Raw genomic sequence first — 20,796 nt, 5'->3', positions numbered from 1 at the left:
TGTGCAAGAGCTCAAGCAACGAGATATAAGGTTCAGATGGGAGATCCCAGCTGGGTTGATGGTGATGCATGAAGGTAAAAGGTACCGTCTGGTTACTGTGATGCAAGCGCGTGATTTTTACAATAATGTTTTAAAAGCAACCCCATTAACACTTCTGGAAGCTGCAAAGGGATCTGGAGAAGGTTGTTCTGTACCAGCCTGCTACTGGCCTTGCAGAAAGGCAACCCCTGTACAAACGGCAGAGGCTGGAGAGCGTCTGAGGCTGGAAGGCGTCTGCCAAGATTTATTACACAAATAACAGAACAAGAAACAAAACACCGGAACTGTGATCCTCAAACGGAGCGGTTGCTTTCAGCAACCAGCCCTTCCCCAAACACTCCCTTTATTAGAGTTCAGGGCGTGGCCTCCCTGTGCCTCCTTCCGAGGAGTCCCACAGCCTTTCTCTGCTTGTTCCTGCTTGACTGCCTCCTGCGTCGGGCGTCCTTGAACAGGGCCAGCTGTGGGTCATCATCATCCGCACTGTCGGGCTCGCGCAGCTGAGAAGAGGGCCCTGGCTGGGGGCTCTGCGAAGCCTCCAAGCCATCATCAGCAAGTTCGTCTTCAACACCCTCCTCCTCCCCCTCGTCTGAGTCATCCGAGACATCCGAGCCGGCTGCCGGACCCACAGGCTGGCCCTGAATCACAACAAAGGTGAACATCAAGAGGCTGAAGATGGACAGACAGAGGAGAATGGTGCTGGAGGAGATCAAGTTATAACACCTTTGGATGATCGCAGAGAACAGAGGGTGACGCGTGCTGCTTTAAAACGATCAAAAAAGATAAAAGAACAAGATCAGCAGAAGTCTATGGAACTTTCACAACGTACTTACAGCCAAGTAGTGGGAGGTGGGAAAAGATTTGGGTGAGGAATGTAAAATTTATACAAGTTTGAAATCTAAGAGAGAATTTTTACAAAATGTTTTATAGATGGTATTTAGATTTTAAAAAGCTAAGTATGTATTTGAATTATTAGCCTAAATGTTGGAGGTGCGGTGATGAAGACGTAATATATTTTCATATATGCTGGACTTGTAAAAAGGTTAAGGCTTTTTGGATAAAAGTCTGGTGGAACATACTAAGTTGATGTTGAATTTAATTACGGCAGCAAGACTTTTGATAGGTTAGTACTGAAAGAGGAACTGCCGACCATAGAAGAGTGGACTTTAAAGGTTTCCGACCTGGTTGAAATGGCGAAGATTTCGGTCTATTTGAAAGATTACTTGCAGGAACGCTATATTATGGAAGGGAGAAAATGGCTTGAGTTTATCTAGAATAAGTATAGGGTTAAGAAGTTTTATATTTGAATAAGTCTTCTTTCTTTGTTTCTTTTTCTATATTAGTTTTTTTTATATATATTTATATTATTAAGGTTTGTTTTATCCTATATAAGCTAGAGAGTGATAGATTTTAGAGTTTATGGTTGTTAGTATATGGTTGTTTATGATTGTTTTTTTTTATATATACCTTGTATTTAGCTCTGGGAAGTCGGGGGGGAGGGGGGGAGGGGGGAGAGGAAGGGGGGGAGGGAGAAGGGTGGGGGAGGGGGGATTTTTTAAGGGAAAAATTGTATGTTAAAACTTTTCAATTAAAAAAAAAAGCAGATTAGACTGTATTGAAGGGTTTTAAATTTTCGACACATAATTTTGTTGTGTGTCCTGGTCCTTTAGATTTAGCAATAAAAGATAAAACTTTTCCACTTAAAGTAGAAAATAGACAAAGCAAGCAGCAGTTATGATTGTCTTTTGATTCATTTCTGCTGATGTTAACTGATTCACCAACTAGGTATGAAAAGCCTTAAATTTGTTGGGTTCTCTTGTATTGCTAATATAATGCACTCTTATTTCTGTCCTGCACTACGCACATTAAATATACTATAAATGTAGTCTATGCGGGTAAGGGAATCTGCAAAATTTGTTGCAGAGTTTTAAATTGAAAGCATATATCAAATTACATTGCAATGTCATAATTTTGTAATGCATATTTGTCTAAGCAATAATTGACCACACACCACTTAGATTTTAGGCTTTCTATCTTGTTTCTCATTAAAATTCCCTTCTCCAGCTCCATATTACCTCATTCCCTGTCTCACTGCAGACTGAGCATCATAGAAATGCTTTCATTTTATATATTATGAAAAATACTATATTACTTATATCTCTTATCCCTCTTATTGTGGGGTCTCTTTATACCGAAAGTTATCTGTTCTTTTAATCGTATTCAAACACATGTTTGCTCATGTAATACTCCATCTGGTAGGGTGAGGCAAATCTCTTGAATCTATCTCTGGCCTTCTTCTTTTGCCAAGTAGCTTTCCATGTTGATATATTCTGCTTGCCAGGAAGTTCTTGTATCTTTGTAAGTATTGTTGGGAGTGGAGAAGACAGTATGCATAGAATATATGCTTTTTGTCTCCCAAACTCTAATGGTTCTCCTGGCAGTTCTATAGCCCATTTTGTTAAGTCTTCTTTCTTATCCTCAGATTTATTTTAACGTTCTGATGAATAAAGTATCTTTTCCATTTTTATTGTTATGTCAAAGTCTTGTAGATTTTTTCCTGTTTGTGTTAAATTATAATTCTCTTCATTTGTTGCTTTGCTAATTAAGTCATTTTCTTCTAGTTTATGTTCTGTTATCTGATTTGTTTGTTCATTCTTTACCATCATTTTCTGAGTGTTATTTTGATTGTGGGTTTAGATTAGAGATGTGCTCATTTATGTCATCAAAGTTATTTTTGATCTCCTCATGGTTTGAATCTATTGTCATTTGTATCTGTTGTACCATTAGATACATTTCCTCCTGGAAAGTATTTGTCTTTTCTTGAAATGTTGCTTCTGGAGATCTTTGATATTCCAGGCTAGATCCTTCAGGAATAATTATTAAATGTAGTTTTCTGTTATTTTTTGATAAGTATGCAATAACCAATTTGTCTCCCCCTTTCAAATAGTCCTTCATCAGTGCCATAGTCTCTATAATTAGCATTATCAAACCAGTCAAACTCAGAATTGAAACAGCCTAATTTTGTATAGTTCTTATCTTCATATAAGGGACACGGTGGCTCAGTGGGTTAGGATGCTGAACTTGTCGATCAGAAGGTCGGCAGTTTGGCGGGTCAAATCCCGAGTGCCGCGTAACAGAGTGAGCGCCTGTTACTTGTCTCAGCTTCTGCCAACCTAGCAGTTCGAAAGCACGTAAAAATGCAAGTAGAAAAATAGGGACCACTACGGTGGGAAGGTAACAGCGTTCCGTGCGCCTTTGGCATCTAGTCATGCCGGCCACATGACCACGGAGACGTCCTCGGACAAGCGCTGGCTCTTCGGCTTTGAAACGGAGATGAGCACCGGCCCCTAGAGTCGGAAATGACTAGCACGCATGTGCGGGGGAACCTTTACCTTTACCTATCTTCATATATAGTTTTTATAATCCACTGTATTTTCAATTGTCAAGCCATCAGTAAAATCAGTATTTTATAACAGTTCTTTTATTCAAGGGTCAGTTGTCAACCAGTCAAAATTGCAATTCAGTATATTTGGCTACCTTGAGTCCTTCCTGTAAATTCCCCCCTAAAAGATTAGCCCAGAGTCAAAGTTTTTCTTTCTCTGTAAACAATTCTTGAGTTTAGACAACAGTTAGAGTATTTCTTTTCCTTCAGACACTTTTTAATCTTATGACTAGACCAGTATGTATTCTTTCTTTGTTCCCACCCAGCTGTCTTCTGAGGGTTATCAAAGTTCAAGGGAACAGATTATTCTTTGTTTCTGGGTGTCTTGCCAACTTCTGAATCAGCGTTGTTAATATTCTATGTTCTAGTTCTCCACTAGGTGTCAGTAGTTTTTTTCCCAGGTTTTTCAGACAAAAATATTATTATTTATTATTATGTTTATAGTTCCATCAAAACCCTTCTTAGCAGTTTTTTTTAAATTTCTAGATTTATCCAGACTGTAGTATTTTAACTTTGATTTCAAAATATTTCTTTCCCCCTTAAAGGTTAATTCACCACTCCATCTATGAGGGAGTAGGTTTGTAGTTCCCTCCCTTACTTTGGGGATCTTTCCCAGGGACTTAGTTACAGAGGAGAGAAGATCATACTCTCACCAGTTCTAAGCACACTGTTCACCATTGTTCTGGTTCGTGCTCTTGGACTTCAGCTGCAAGTAGCTTGGACTAGACGCAGCTAGCCTTTCTCCTGTCGGGTTAGAGGGATTCCCCTGGATCAAACAGAATGGCTGCCATTGTTTTGTGATCATTGTGGCATGCCTTTTTCTTTGTCGCCTCTCTGGGGTGACTTCAGACCCATTTAGGGTCCCCTGGCAGGGCAAAATCAGCCGTGGGGTCTGGAGCTCCGCAATTCCCCGGCCGTGCGCTATGGCGCAAAAACTGGAAGGGATGATGTATGTGAATGAAAAGTTTGAAATTTAAAGGTAAATTAAACTGAAGAAAATTAGGACTAAGGAATGACTGAAATACCGAGGGGAAATTAAGCTTAAATAAGAACTTTGAAAATAAGATATATAGTGATTTAACAAATTAACTTTTACAAATATAAGTGGAATATAAACTGATCAGAAAAGATGTTATAGGTAGATGTCATAAGATAGATAAGCAGTATAGTATTTGTATAACACATAAAATATGAAAACATTAGGATGCTGTATCTGAATGGAAAATTTGGATATTGAGATAATTAATATTGAGAAAATTATGACTGATAAGAATTGTTTGAATATTAAGGGGAAATTAAGTTTAAATAAGAACTATGAAAATATGATATATTGTGAACTAATAAGATGATTTTTATAAAAACAACACAAGTTGATAAGAAAAAATGTCATACATGGATGTTATTTGTACAAACATTAAAAAAATGTTATATTTAACCATTGAAAATATTAAGTATGATATTTGTTTAAGTTTGAAGAAGGGGAATACTATTGGGAGAAGGGAAGATCAAAGAAATACACTTAATATGCTAATAATGGATTACAAAAAATAATTATTATTGACTGTTAATTAACTACTATTATAGGTTTGTTATTGTAAAAAATCAATAAAACATTTCTAAAAACACACAAAACAAATGATTTCAGCATTTCCAAGAGTGAAGAATTTTTTTTTATTATTTAGATTTATATACCGCCCTTTCCCGAAGGACTCAGGGCGGTTTACAGGGCATTTAAAAGAGAGTCAATACAAATGTTAAAACAAATTTAAAAAGATTAAATAAAACCCTGAGAACAATAAAAAACCCAATTAAAATTATAATTAAAAAATTCTCAGAATTGCTCCTCCCACCTTTTTTCAGCCTATAATGTTTTTCCTAATGTCTTTTTTTGTAACAAAAACAATAACAGTGATAGAAGCCTAATGAGAATGCTCCATTTCATGACTAGCTTATTTGTCACTTTTAACAGCAGCAACTGCTAATGGAAGGATTCACTGTTCACCAGCAACGGCATCACATTTCTGGAATCTGATCAATTAATGTGACTTATACAAGAATCCATGTTTCATATTGCCCCTGGTACATTGCTATAATCAATTTCTTTCTCTCTCTCCCTCTCCCTCTCTCTCTCTCTCTCTCTCTCTCTCTCTCTCTCTCTCTCTCTCTCTCTCTCTCTCTCTCTCACACACACACACACACACACACACACACCATGGAATGTACACCACAAAAATTAGAAACACTGAAATATTATGTAAAAAGGTGAAGGTTCCCCCGCACATGTGTGCTAGTTGTTTCCAACTCTAGGGGCCAGTGCTCATCTCCATTTCAAAGCCGAAGAGCCAGCGCTTGTCCAAGCATGTCTCCGTGGTCATGTGGGTGGCATGACTAGACTCCAAAGGCGCATGGAATGCTGTTACCTTCCCATCGTAGTGGTCCCTATTTTTCTACTTGCATTTTTATGTGCTTTCAAACTGCTAGGTTGGCAGAACCTGGGACAAGTAACAGGCGCTCACTCTGTTACGCAGCACTCAGGATTCGACCCACCAAACTGTTGACCATCTGGTCGACAAGCTCAGCATCCTAACCCACTGAGCCACCGTATCCCTCGAAATATTATGTAGGACATAACAAATATGGGTTATCTTGTGTAACTCAGTTTTTTGCAACCATCCTACTTTTAGCAGTATATATCTAATAAAGTAATGCAGATATCTAGGGTATCCACAGCAAAAAAGCAGACAGAATGTTGATCACACCATTGCAGCCACTATTTTGACTTTTTTTTAAAAAAATCACATTCTGTGATCACCCGTGCAACATATACTTGCACAAGAATGTCAATATAATACATGTCTGAAAGACTTTAAAGCAGTCCTGCCATTTTTCAGAACTGTAAAACATATTTTGTGTGGATCACAACAAATTGTGGCAAGTTCTTAAAGAGATGGGAGTACCAGACCATCTTATTTGTCTCTTGAGAAACCTATATGCGGGTCAAGAAGCAACAGTGAGAACTGGACACGGAACCACTGATTGGTTCAAAATTGGGAAAGGAGTCCGGCAAGGCTGTATATTGTCACGCTGCCTGTTTAACTTATATGCAGAGCACATCATGAGAAAGGCAGGGCTAGATGAATCAAAAGTTGGAATTAAGATTGCCAGAAGAAATATCAACAACCTAAGATATGCAGATGATACCACTCTAATGGCAGAAAGTGAAGAGGAACTAAAGAGCCTCTTTTTCCTGGCAAAGAAGGAGAGTGCAAAAGTTGGGTTGAAACTTAACATTAAGAAAACCAAGATCATGGCATCTGGCCCTCTCAATTCCTGGCAAATAGATGGGGAAGAAATGGAGGTAGTGACAGATTTTATTTTCCTGGGCTCCAAGATTACCACAGATGGGGACTGCAGCCAAGAAATTAAAAGATGCTTGCTCCTGGGGAGGAAAGCCATGGCAAATCTAGACAACACACTAAAAAGCAGAGACATCATCCTGCCAACAAAAGTGTCTATAGTCAAGGCTATGATCTTCCCAGTTGCAATGTATGGCAGTGAAAGTTGGACCATAAGAAAGGCTGAGTGCCAAAGAATTGAGGCCTTTGAACTATGGTGCTGGAGAAGACTCCTGTGAGTCCCTTGGACTGCAAGGTGATCAAACTGGTCAGTCCTAGAGGAGATCAACCCTGACTGCTCTTTAGAAGGCCAGATCCTGAAGCTAAAACTCAAATACTTTGGCCACCTAATGAGGAGGAAAGAGAAGAAGGGGACGACAGAGAATGAGGTGGCTGGATGGAGTCACTGAAGCAGTAGGCATGAGCTTAAATGGACTCCAGAAGATGGTAGAGGACAGGAAGACATGGAGGAACATTGTTCATGGGGTCGTGATGGTTAGGACATGGCTTTGCAACTAACAGCAACAAAAAAACATATTTTGGAAACAAAATCCAAAGCATCTCTATTATTTCATAATGATAGACTTTATTTTTATGCAAGATAACTGTGTTTTTTAAAAGTTAAAAATTCTGAAAAATCACTCTGTTTAAAAAAAGTGAGATGCATTTTATAAAATCTTGAGGTAAATGCTCAGTATGAAATGTCCTGAGAAAAATAAACATATTAATACATTCTCTAATATTGTCTCAAATTATCCCTCAGCAGTCTATTGGTAAGAGAAAACCAGAGTATATTTGCAAATGAGAATTCTTTCATTCATAACATTGCACATGGGAATAACTTGTTGATAAGATACTATTCAAATATTAATAAAAGATGTTGACTGAGGATAGAAAAGGAGAGTTCAAGGTGTGACTCTTTATTTCTCTCCTTTGCATGTAAGGTTCCTCACAAATTATGATAAGATAATTTCCACACGCATACTCAGACTAGGATCAGCTAGTTCCCCTACAAGACTTTTTAATAATAAGAGTAGACAGATGAAGGAAATCTACAGCTGGCCCTACAAAAATATTGGCCTCTTCTACGAAGCTTAGTCGTGTCTTCAGTTTAATCTGGGATGCTGACAATAAAATTCACCAGATTCTGAGAAGTTTGTTAGCTAAAAAAGAACTTATTCCACTTCTGTTGGCCTAAGGATTGTCACCATCTTTGAAGAGAGGATGGTGCCCACTCTATTAAAAACTTGGCAACTAGGGTGGGAAGGAAAGATTAAATTAATATTTATGTTATTTTCATTAATTTAAAGTGTTTAAATCTAAACTCACCCTCTTATCATTATAACATTTTATTATGTATTCATTTGGATCGATATCCTGCATGTCAGCATATAGAATACTTCCTTCTCAATCCTTTCTTGGAGATAGACCACTCAGAGAGCTTTCATGGACTCAGATCTGGGACTCCCTGGTTTTACTCTGTTATACCAAAGCTTTTCAACCAGTGGTGTGGGTACCACCTGTGGTACATTGGCACCTGGCAGGTGGTACACGGCCATGCTTGAAAAGTGGTAGTGGGGGAGGGGAGTGAGCTGAACTGGTGGTAGCACCACACAAGCCTGAACGAGAGATGGCTGGAGCTGCAGGGCTATCAGGGCTCAGCAGAAGCGCCAGGATCAGTGCCGCTTTCCAGCTGATTGGCGCTTCTTCAGGGCTGTTAGGGCTCAGTGGAAGCACCAGGATCAGCACCAGGGTCCAGCTGGAACTCGGGACTGATCTTGGCACTTCTGCTGAGCCCAGAAGAAGTGCCGATCAGCTGGAATATTGCAGCATCTCCAGGGTCTTGTGATTTACATTCAGATGCTTGGCAACTGATTCATAGTTATGACAGTCACAGTGTCCCAGGATCATGTGAAGTGACCCAAACCTGCTGCAACCACCCAGCAGATGAGGGGGGAATAAAAACCAAACTCCCCCCTCCCCCGCTGCCAATCCTCAACAGAAATGCTCACAACAATGAAAACTTGGACAGGAGGAAGAGCGTGCCAGTCAGGCAAACAGGTGTCTTGTTTGGCTGTGTCTTGGGGGGCACTTTTTCAGTGCCATTGTAACTTCGAACAGTCACTAAGCGAACTGTTGTAAATTGAGGACTACCTGTACTTCATCACTTTTTTTCCTTTTTTGGCGGGGTCATCAAGTTTTTGACATCTTGCTAGGTGACTGGTGGTACTCAGATGTTGCCATATCCTAAAAGTGGTACAATGGCTGAAAAGGTTGAAAAGGCCTGTGTTATACTACACTGGCTCTTTTTTGACCCATGGGCATGTATGTTGGAAACTAAGTATTGAGTAGTGGGCTTCAGTAGGCAAGGAGCAGACCAGCATAGTTACAACATTATTTATTGACTCAAACTAGAACTGGAGAACTGCAGGCAATTGCCTGTAATTTGTACTCTGAACCCACAGGGCCTTAACCAATTATAATACTTGAAAAACCTGCCCAAATATGAATGTTCAAAGTTTCCCTCCAAAACAGTTGGAGTTAACAATCAGGATCATCTAAAGGTTAGTTTCATTTTAGCTTCACAAGCAGTTGGAATTACCGGTAAGTTAGTTTCACTTTAGCAGGGATTAACACAACTTTATATATACCGTATATACTTGAGTATAAGCCGAATTTTTCAGCCCACTTTTTGGGCTGAAAAATTCCACTTCGGCTTATACTCCAGTCAACAAAAAAACTTACCGAGGACTTGTGCGCGGCCGAGGCTTTGGTGCTTCCGGGATCGCGCGCACCTCTCCCAAGCCACCGCCGTCCGAGACCTGCCGAAGTTTGGGGAGGTTTGGGAAGGTGCGCGCGCACCTCCCCAAACCTCCCCAAACGGCAGGTCTCCGTTCCTCCGCGCCCTGCCTGCCTGCTTCTTTCCGCAGCGGAAAGAAGCAGGCAGGCAGGGCGCGGAGGAACGGAGACCTGCCGACGTTTGGGGAGGTTTGGGCGCCTCCCCAAACCTCGGCAGGTCTCCGTTCCTCCTGCCGACGTTTGGGGAGGTTTGGGCGCCTCCCCAAACCTCCCCAGGTCTCCGTTCCTCCGCGCAGACCTGCCGACGTTTGGGGAGGTTTGGGCGCCTCCCCAAACCTCCCCAAACGTCGGCAGGTCTCCGTTCCTCCTGCCGACGTTTGGGGAGGTTTGGGCACCTCCCCAAACCTCCCCAGGTCTCCGTTCCTCCGCGCAGACCTGCCGACGTTTGGGGAGGTTTGGGCGCCTCCCCAAACGTCGGCAGGTCTCCGTTCCTCCTGCCGACGTTTGGGGAGGTTTGGGTGCCTCCCCAAACCTCCCCAGGTCTCCGTTCCTCCGCGCAGACCTGCCGACGTTTGGGGAGGTTTGGGCGCCTCCCCAAACGTCGGCAGGTCTCCGTTCCTCCTACCGACGTTTGGGGAGGATTGGGCACCTCCCCAAACCTCCCCAGGTCTCCGTTCCTCCGCGCAGACCTGCCGACGTTTGGGGAGGTTTGGGCGCCTCCCCAAACGTCGGCAGGTCTCCGTTCCTCCTGCCGACGTTTGGGGAGGTTTGGGCGCCTCCCCAAACCTCCCCAGGTCTCCGTTCCTCCGCGCAGACCTGCCGACGTTTGGGGAGGTTTGGGCGCCTCCCCAAACCTCCCCAAACGTCGGCAGGTCTCCGTTCCTCCTGCCGACGTTTGGGGAGGTTTGGGCACCTCCCCAAACCTCCCCAGGTCTCCGTTCCTCCGCGCAGACCTGCCGACGTTTGGGGAGGTTTGGGCGCCTCCCCAAACGTCGGCAGGTCTCCGTTCCTCCTGCCGACGTTTGGGGAGGTTTGGGTGCCTCCCCAAACCTCCCCAGGTCTCCGTTCCTCCGCGCAGACCTGCCGACGTTTGGGGAGGTTTGGGCGCCTCCCCAAACGTCGGCAGGTCTCCGTTCCTCCTACCGACGTTTGGGGAGGATTGGGCACCTCCCCAAACCTCCCCAGGTCTCCGTTCCTCCGCGCAGACCTGCCGACGTTTGGGGAGGTTTGGGCGCCTCCCCAAACGTCGGCAGGTCTCCGTTCCTCCTGCCGACGTTTGGGGAGGTTTGGGCGCCTCCCCAAACCTCCCCAGGTCTCCGTTCCTCCGCGCAGACCTGCCGACGTTTGGGGAGGTTTGGGCGCCTCCCCAAACCTCCCCAAACGTCGGCAGGTCTCCGTTCCTCCTGCCGACGTTTGGGGAGGTTTGGGCGCCTCCCCAAACCTCCCCAGGTCTCCGTTCCTCCGCGCAGACCTGCCGACGTTTGGGGAGGTTTGGGCACCTCCCCAAACCTCCCCAGGTCTCTGTTCCTCCTGCCGACGTTTGGGGAGGTTTGGGCGCCTCCCCAAACCTCCCCAGGTCTCCGTTCCTCCGCGCAGACCTGCCGACGTTTGGGCGCCTCCCCAAACCTCCCCAGGTCTCCGTTCCTCCGCGCAGACCTGCCGATGTTTGGGGAGGTTTGGGCGCCTCCCCAAACCTCCCCAGGTCTCCGTTCCTCCGCACAGACCTGCCGACGTTTGGGCGCCTCCCCAAACCTCCCCAGGTCTCCGTTCCTCCTGCCGACGTTTGGGGAGGTTTGGGCACCTCCCCAAACCTCCCCAGGTCTCCGTTCCTCCGCGCAGACCTGCCGACGTTTGGGGAGGTTTGGGCGCCTCCCCAAACCTCCCCAAACGTCGGCAGGTCTCCATTCCTCCTGCCGACGTTTGGGGAGGTTTGGGCACCTCCCCAAACCTCCCCAGGTCTCCGTTCCTCCGCACAGACCTGCCGACGTTTGGGGAGGTTTGGGCGCCTCCCCAAACCTCCCCAAACGTCGCGCAGACCTGCCGACGTTTGGGGAGGCGCCCAAACCTTCCCAAACGTCGGCAGGTCTGCGCGGAGGAACGGAGACCTGGGGAGGTTTGGGGAGGCGCCCAAACCTCCCCAAACGTCGGCAGGTCTGTGCGGAGGAACGGAGACCTGGGGAGGTTTGGGGAGGTGCCCAAACCTCCCCAAACGTTGGCAGGAGGAACGGAGACCTGGGGAGGTTTGGGGAGGCGCCCAAACCTCCCCAAACGTCGGCAGGTCTCCATTCCTCCTGCCGACGTTTGGGGAGGTTTGGGCACCTCCCCAAACCTCCCCAGGTCTCCGTTCCTCCGCACAGACCTGCCGATGTTTGGGGAGGTTTGGGCGCCTCCCCAAACCTCCCCAAACGTTGCGCAGACCTGCCGACGTTTGGGGAGGCGCCCAAACCTTCCCAAACGTCGGCAGGTCTGCGCGGAGGAACGGAGACCTGGGGAGGTTTGGGGAGGCGCCCAAACCTCCCCAAACGTCGGCAGGTCTGCACGGAGGAACGGAGACCTGGGGAGGTTTGGGGAGGTGCCCAAACCTCCCCAAACGTCGGCAGGAGGAACGGAGACCTGGGGAGGTTTGGGGAGGCGCCCAAACCTCCCCAAACGTCGGCAGGTCTGTGCGGAGGAACGGAGACCTGGGGAGGTTTGGGGAGGCGCCCAAACTTCCCCAAACGTCGGCAGGTCTGCGCGGAGGAACGGAGACCTGGGGAGGTTTGGGGAGGTGCCCAAACCTCCCCAAACGTCGGCAGGAGGAACGGAGACCTGGGGAGGTTTGGGGAGGCGCCCAAACCTCCCCAAACGTCGGCAGGTCTGCGCGGAGGAACGGAGACCTGGGGAGGTTTGGGGAGGCGCCCAAACCTCCCCAAACGTCGGCAGGTCTGCGCGGAGGAACGGAGACCTGGGGAGGTTTGGGGAGGTGCCCAAACCTCCCCAAACATCGGCAGGAGGAACGGAGACCTGCCGACGTTTGGGGAGGTTTGGGGAGGCGCCCAAACCTCCCCAAACGTCGGCAGGTCTGCGCGGAGGAACGGAGACCTGGGGAGGTTTGGGGAGGTGCCCAAACCTCCCCAAACGTCGGCAGGAGGAACGGAGACCTGGGGAGGTTTGGGGAGGTGCCCAAACCTCCCCAAACGTCGGCAGGAGGAACGGAGACCTGGGGAGGTTTGGGGAGGCGCCCAAACCTCCCCAAACGTCGGCAGGTCTGCGCGGAGGAACGGAGACCTGGGGAGGTTTGGGGAGGTGCCCAAACCTCCCCAAACGTCGGCAGGAGGAACGGAGACCTGGGGAGGTTTGGGGAGGCGCCCAAACCTCCCCAAATGTCGGCAGGTCTGCGCGGAGGAACGGAGACCTGGGGAGGTTTGGGGAGGTGCCCAAACCTCCCCAAACGTCGGCAGGAGGAACGGAGACCTGGGGAGGTTTGGGGAGGCGCCCAAACCTCCCCAAACATCAGCAGGAGGAACGGAGACCTGGGGAGGTTTGGGGAGGCGCCCAAACCTCCCCAAACGTCGGCAGGAGGAACGGAGACCTGCCGACGTTTGGGGAGATTTGGGGAGGCGCCCAAACCTCCCCAAACGTCGGCAGGTCTGCGCGGAGGAACAGAGACCTGCCGAGGTTTGGGGAGGCACCCAAACCTCCCCAAACGTCGGCAGGAGGAACGGAGACCTGCCGACGTTTGGGGAGGCGCCCAAACCTCCCCAAACGTCGGCAGGTCTGCGCGGAGGAACGGAGACCTGCCGACGTTTGGGGAGGTTTGGGGAGGTGCGCGCGCACCTCCCCAAACCTCCCCAAACTTCGGCAGGTCTCCGGACGGCGGCGGCTTGGGAGAGGTGCGCGCGATCCTGGAAGCACCGAAGCCTCGGCCGCGCGCAAGTCCTCGGTAAGCTCCGGGCGGTCACTTGCTTCGCGTCTCCTGAGGGAAGGGGGGGCGACTGGAGCGGGCGTGTTTCCCCGCCTGCTGGGCGCCGCGATTTGCCCGGGGAACGCGCGGGCCCCGAATGGCAGCGTGGAGCGAGGAAGCGGACAGCCAGGGCTTCCCCGAGAGCCGCGGCCACACAGGGTATTCCTGTGTATTCAGGCTTGCAAAATGGCGGATCGAGCCTCTGCTGGCGGCAGAGGCTTGCAGAGCGCGGATCCAGCCTCCGCCGGCGGCGGAGGCTTGCAGAACGGCGGATCGGCTTATACTTGAGTCAACAACTTTTCCCAGTTTTGGGGGGTGAAATTGGGGGTCTCGGCTTATACTCGAGTCGGCTTATACTCAAGTATATACGGTATTCAATACATAACACTAAGTGTTGGATGATTGTGAAGAGCTCATTCATGGAACAAAAGAACCACGATTTAGCAAAACATGTATCTAATATATTTGATTATGGAATAAGTTATGGATCTATTTACTTTTCCAGGTACTGAAATGGGTGGAAGAAGCAGTGCAAGCTTCTAAAGTTCATCTATTGTCTACAGACCATTTAACTTCAGGAGAAAGCTTTTGGCAGATCCCTTTTGATCCTAGTCTGAAAGAAGTTACAGTGTCACTAAGTGGTCCTTCTCCAGAAATTGAAATTCACAACCCTTTGGGTGAGATGTTAATCTCTTTCCTTTTATAAGGATGGCCAGGCATGACTTATTTTCAGTATCTTCCTAGCTTTGTTATACAAGCAGTACAAGTTTATGGTACAGATATGATTGGATGATTGGATGACTCTAACTCAACTTCTTGAAGCATTTTATGGGATGACAGTTAAGAAATACTATCCTTTTCTTTGTAAATATGTCCCTCCTACTTTAAAAAAAATCCCTGAGATTGAAGCATAAGAACATTAATGATAGGAGACCAGAATGACAAATCCAAAAATAAGGAAGACTAGAAAATTAGAAGGGAAATCAAGAATGTTCAAATGTAGATATGAGATCAAGGTGGGCAAGCATTCCCAATGGTTTAAAGACTACTTAGACATGTTTTAGGCATTTTGTATTTCCCATGTTAAGTAGCATTGGAATCTCAGAAGAAAATTGGTGATGTGCTGTCTCATTTTTCATCTGAAGATCACAAAAGTGATTTTAGTGGTAAGAGGTATTCCCAAAAATATCTGCACTTCAAGCCATTTAGGACCTTACATGTTATCAAGTTTATCTCAAAATAGGAAAATATTTAGCTAATGAAGAAACCGAGAACAGTAATGATTCAGTAATCAAACATATTGCTTAGTAACAGAGTAGCAGCATTTTGCACCAATTGAAGCCTTTATGAAATCTACTAGGATATCCCCATGAAGATCTTATTTAGATATGAAATTACTGAGAGATGGATCACTATGGTAAATCTGGGACAGTTAAGTGAGTGCTACAGCTGGCAAACCAACCAGAGCTGAAAGTAGACTTAGTGTCCAGTGAGAAATTGGATCTCAAACTATCCCCAGTTTATAAATCTGCTTTTTCAAAGGATCACAAATCTATCTAGTGTAGGTGGTTTTCCTACAGGGGTCCCCAACCCCTGTCCTGTTAGGAATTGGGCCCCATAACTGGAGGTGAGTGGTGGGTGAGTGGGCAAAACCAAAACCCTCCTCCTCCCAATCTGTGGGAAAAATATCTTCCATGAAACTGGCCCCTGGTGCCAAAAAGGTTGGGGACCAGTGGTTGTATTCAGCCAGTTCACACCAATTCTGCAGAACCGGTAGCTAATTTTTTCTTGCCCAGGCCCAGAATAGACTTCCAGAAGTGGCATCCATACAGAGAACCGGTTGTTCCCATATTTGAATCCTACCACTGTTGGGGACCTCTGTTTTCCTAATTGCTTATGCTGGGATTAGCCCATTAATTATATCACTATCATAATTAAATTTAAACTTGTTTCTCTTCCAGCCCATTTCTGCCTGCAAACTTTAATCCAATCCAGCACTGACTCACTTGATTAAAATACTGAGATAGCCATAGATAAATCTCTACGAATTGATTGTTTTGCGAGAATACCCTTATTACAGCAATTTAACTTAATGCAAGTTAAATGCTCTCCATATATGAATGAATGCATGATTCAAATGGAATATATAGGTTTGTAACAAAGCACTGTTTGTCGTAAAGTTGCAGAAAGACAGAATTATCTGTTGCATAGAACATAATCTAGATAAGAAAATTACTGAAATAACTAATAAAAATACTCATTCTTTGCCTGCGCTATAGGTAAGCTTGTACAGAAAAGATCTGGCTTGAATGAATTACTCAATATTGAAAATTCTGTTAAAGTAGTGAACATAAAAGAACCAGAACCAGGAACATGGACTATTCAGGTAACCTTAATGAAATAATGCTGCAATTTATTTTCCACTACCTGAAGTTTTATAGAAAATGAATGTCAAAAAGTTGTTTGTTTGTTTATTCTTTTTTATTACTGAATGCAAAGGATTTTTTTGTAGTGTTTTCAGGCTTAAAACTAGACATAGATGGCTTTATTGAATTGATATTTGAACCCATCCATTGCTCTGATGCAATTGCTAGCCATCTTGACAAGTGTCTTCAGAAAACTCCAGTTTTATCTTGATTTTCATGGCCCAATAGAGCTAAGAGCAACATATCACGGCTCTGAAAAGTGGTGGCTACTTCATGATTAAGATGCTGTCTGTACACAAGGGGCATAAACAATAGATAATCAAATTAATTGTCAAATATATATGTTTGGCAAGAGGATTAAGATAATTCATGTTAAGCAAATGAAGGAATTTTGATTCCATGCTTTTTATATTTCTTTTTGACTCCATACCTCTTTGGTTTCTTTGGACAAAGGAAAACGTACATGTGGTTTGTCACCACCCAATGAAGTGAAATAAATGTCCAAAATATGTGTATTGAACATACCACTAATGTATGTTTCACAAATGAGATATTCTCAGCTTTGCACTGCTGACAATGCACAGTCTTCTCAAGAGGATAACTGTAGTTGGTGTTGATAATCAAAAACTGTAGTCCATGTATGACAAACTCATTCCACACTTCACTGCTGTCTTTTTCTGTTAAAATACTCGGCTTCCCAAAATGTAAACTGTAATTATATATAAATGGTAATGTTGCTGAGCTATGCCTCCCCATCTCTATATGTATTGTTCTCAAAATGGGAAACACATCTTAAAAATCAGAGTCAATTGCACGGAATACTGAAATGTGTATCTGGAGAATATTGAATGAATATCAGTTTACAAGAAAAGATGTAGTTGGATTTACCCAAAGTAATACAAATACAACTTAAAGAGCAGCTACAATGGTGGTACTCATTTTTTCCACTTATTGGAGAATAGGTCAATGTGTTAGTCGAGTATGGTTGTTGTTGTTCAGTTGCTAGGTTGTGTTGTATTCTGGGCAATCCCATGGACCATAGCATGCCAGAGACTCCTGTTCTCCACTATGTCTGGAGTTTGCTCAAAGTCATGTTCATTACATCACTGACATTCTCTAACCATCTCATCCTCTGCTGTTTTCTACTCCTTTTGCCTTCAGTCTTTCCCAACATCAAGGTCTTCTCATTTGGTAACCAAAGTATTTGAGTTTCAGGTTAAGTATCTGTCTTTCTAGAGAACAGTCAGGGTTGACTTCCAATGACCTCATGAGAGTCTTCTCCAACACCACAATTGTTAGTGGACTATACAACATGCCCCCCCATTATCTCTGCTTTCGCGCTTTAACTGTGACTGCATTATATCCCAGCACTCTTCAAGTGAAATCTAAACTGGGCCATCTTTTGAAGTTAAGGTTCTTGATTTGTTAATCACAGTAATAACTCAGGTAGATCAAAAGGTGTCTGGTAGCACTTTTCAGACTAATGTGTTTATTCCAAAGTTGTTGTTGTTAGCTGCAAAGTCGTGTCCAACCCATCACGACCCTATGGACAACGTTCCTCCAGGCCTTCCTGTCCTCTACCATCTTCTGGAGTCCATTTAAGCTCACACCTACTGCTTCAGTGACTCCATCCAGCCACCTCATTCTCTGTCGTCCCCTTCTTCTCTTGTCCTCAATCTTTCCCACCATTAGGCTCTTCTCCAGTGAGTCCTTCCTTCTCATTAGGTGGCCAAACTATTTGAGTTTTAGCTTCAGGATCTGGCCTTCTAAAGAGCAGTCAGGGTTGATCTCCTCTAGGACTGACCGGTTTGATCGCCTTGCAGTCCAAGGGACTTGCAGGAGTCTTCTCCAGCACCATAGTTCAAAGGCCTCAATTCTTTGGCACTCAGCCTTTTTTATGGTCCAGCTTTCACTGCCATACATTGCAACTGGGAAGACCATAGCCTTGACTTTACGCACTTTTGTTGACAGGATGATGTCTCTGCTTTTTAGTGTGCTGTCTAGATTTGCCATGGCTTTCCTCCCCAGGAGCAAGCGTCTTTTAATTTCTTGGCTACAGTCCCCATCCGTGGTAATCTTGGAGCCCAGGAAAATAAAATCTGTCACTACCTCCATTTCTTCCCCATCTATTTGCCAGGAATTGAGAGGGCCGGATGCCATGATCTTGGTTTTCTTAATGTTAAGTTTCAACCCAAGTTTTGCACTCTCCTTCTTCACCCGCAACAAGAGGCTCTTTAGTTCTTCTTCACTTTCTGCCATTAGAGTGCTACCATCTGCATATCTTAGGTTGTTGATATTTCTTCCGGCAATCTTAATTCCAACTTTTGATTCATCTAGCCCTGCCTTACTCATGATGTGCTCTGCATGTAAGTTAAATAGGCAGGGCGACAGTATACAGCCTTGCTGGACTCCTTTCCCAATTTTGAACCAATCAGTGGTTCCGTGTCCAGTTTTCACTGTTGCTTCTTGGCCCACATATAGGTTTCTCAAGAGACAAATAAGATGGTCTGGTACGCCCATCTCTTTAAGAACTTGCCAAAGTTTATTATGATCCACACAATCAAAGGCTTTGGCATAGTCAATGAAGCAGAAGTAGATGTTTTTCTGGAACTCTCTAGCTTTCTCCATGATCCAGCATATGTTGGCAATTTGTTCCTCTGCCTCTTCGAAATCCTCCCTGTACTTCTGGTAGTTCTCGATCCACATACTGCTGGAGTCTAGCTTGTAGGATTTTAAGCATAACTTTACTAGCATGAGAAATGAGTGCAATGGTGCGATAGTTTGAACATTCTTTGGCACTGCCTTTCTTTGGAATTTATTTATTTATTTATTTATTTATTTTGTATACCGCCCTTCTCCCTAGGGACTCAGGGCGGTGAACAGGGCAATACATAAAAACTAGATACAAAAATTAAAATTATTAAAACATGATTAAACAATGCCCATAAATTAATACAAATTTAAAATTAAAGTCATTTATAAAAATCCCACCCCGTCCCATCAGGCCAGGCCAGCTTGTTTAAAGAGATAAGTTTTAAGATCGCGCCGGAAGGAGCGGAGATCGGGTGCCATCCGGAGCTCAACCGGAAGATGGTTCCATAAATCCGTGCACCCACAGAGAACGCTCTCCCCCTGGGGGCCACCAGTCGTCATTCTTTGACCGGTGGCACCCTGAGGAGGCCCTCTCTGTGGGAGCGTACTGGGCGGAGGGAAGTTGACGCCGGCTGCAGGTGCTCCCCAAGGTATTCTGGACCCATGCCATGAAGGGCTTTGTAGGTCATTACCAACACCTTGAACCTCACCCGGAAGACAACTGGTAACCAATGCAGCTCGCGGAGTAAAGGTGTGACATGGGAGTATCGGGAGACTCCCAGTACAACTCTCGCGGCTGCATTCTGTACCAGTTGGAGCCTCCGAGTGGTCTTCAAGGGTAGCCCCATGTAGAGAGCATTGCAGTAATCAAGACGAGAGGTCACGAGCGCATGAGTGACCGTACGCAAGGCATCCCGGTCTAGATAGGGCCGCAACTGGCGCACCAGGCGAACCTGGGCGAAGGCCCCCCTAGTCACAGCTACTATATGGTCTTCTAAGGAGAGTTGTGAATCTAGGAGGACTCCCAAGTTGCGAGCCCTATCTACAGGAGATAATGACTCACCCCCCATAAAGAGAGATGGGATATCCTGAATATCCCGAGATGCCGGTACGCACAGCCACTCAGTCTTGTCAGGGTTGAGTCGAAGCCTGTTCCTCCCCATCCAGACCCGGACCGCCTCCAGGCACCGGGACATCACGTCGAGGGCATCACTGGGGTGGTTTGGGGTCGAAATGAAAAGTTGGGTATCATCAGCATACTGATGACACCCAACTCCAAAACCACGAATGATCTCACCCAGCGGTTTCATGTAGATGTTGAACAGGAGAGGCGAGAGGACCGACCCCTGAGGAACTCCACAAGCGAGAGGCCTCGCGGTCAACCTCTGCCCCCCTGCCAACACCGACTGCGAGCGTCCCAGGAGATAGGAGGAGAACCACTGAAGAACCGTGCCTCCCACTCCCAATCCCCTGAGACGCCGCAGCAGGATACCATGGTCGATGGTATCGAAAGCCGCTGAGAGGTCTAATAGGACTAGAACAGAGGAATATCCCCTGTCCAGGGCCCTCCAGAGATCATTCACCAGCGCGACCAATGCCGTCTCCGTACTGTACCCGGGCCTGAAGCCCGATTGGTACGGGTCTAGATAATCCGCTTCATCCAGGACCAGAGGGAGCTGATGCGCCACCACACTCTCAACAACCTTCGCAAGAAAGCGAAGGTTGGAGACCGGACGAAAGTTATTCAAAACAGCCGGGTCCAAGACAGGCTTCTTGAGGAGAGGTCTCACCACCGCCTCTTTCAAGGCGGCGGGAAAACTACCCTCACTCAGAGAGGCAGATATAACCGCCTGGAACCAGCCTCGTGTCCCCTCCCGGGCTGCATAAACCAGCCAGGAAGGGCACGGGTCCAATAAACATGTGGTGGAGCTCAGCCTCCCCATGATCCTGTCCACTTCCTCCGGAGTCACAGGATCGAACTCCTCCCAGGTGACATTGACAAGACCGCTCGTGTCCTGATCGTCCGATACTGCCCAGTCGGAGTCCAAACCGGTCCGAATCCGAGCGATTTTGTCCAACAGATGTTGACTAAATTCCTCGGCACGCCCCTGCAAGGGTTCCCCACTCACCTCCTGATTAAGGAGGGAGCGGGTCACCCTAAAC

General features: G+C 46.0%; 1 protein-coding gene across 1 annotated transcript in view; it reads left to right on the top strand.

The window, feature by feature from the left end:
- The window catches only part of HMCN1 (hemicentin 1), a gene marked incomplete at its 3' end in the record, with an annotated part of 484,864 nt that overhangs the window by 129,622 nt on the left and 334,446 nt on the right, over positions 1 to 20,796 (top strand). Inside the window, 2 exon segments of the mRNA XM_081325521.1 lie at positions 14,121 to 14,292; positions 15,895 to 16,001. Of these exon segments, the coding sequence (XP_081181647.1) occupies positions 14,121 to 14,292; positions 15,895 to 16,001 (279 nt within the window).

Source organism: Vipera berus, assembly GCF_964194415.1.
Source record: "Vipera berus genome assembly, chromosome: 3".
Classification (NCBI taxonomy): domain Eukaryota; kingdom Metazoa; phylum Chordata; class Lepidosauria; order Squamata; family Viperidae; genus Vipera; species Vipera berus.
The sequence above is the reverse complement of the archived record's forward strand: the minus strand, read 5'-3'. Positions and strand labels throughout refer to the sequence as shown.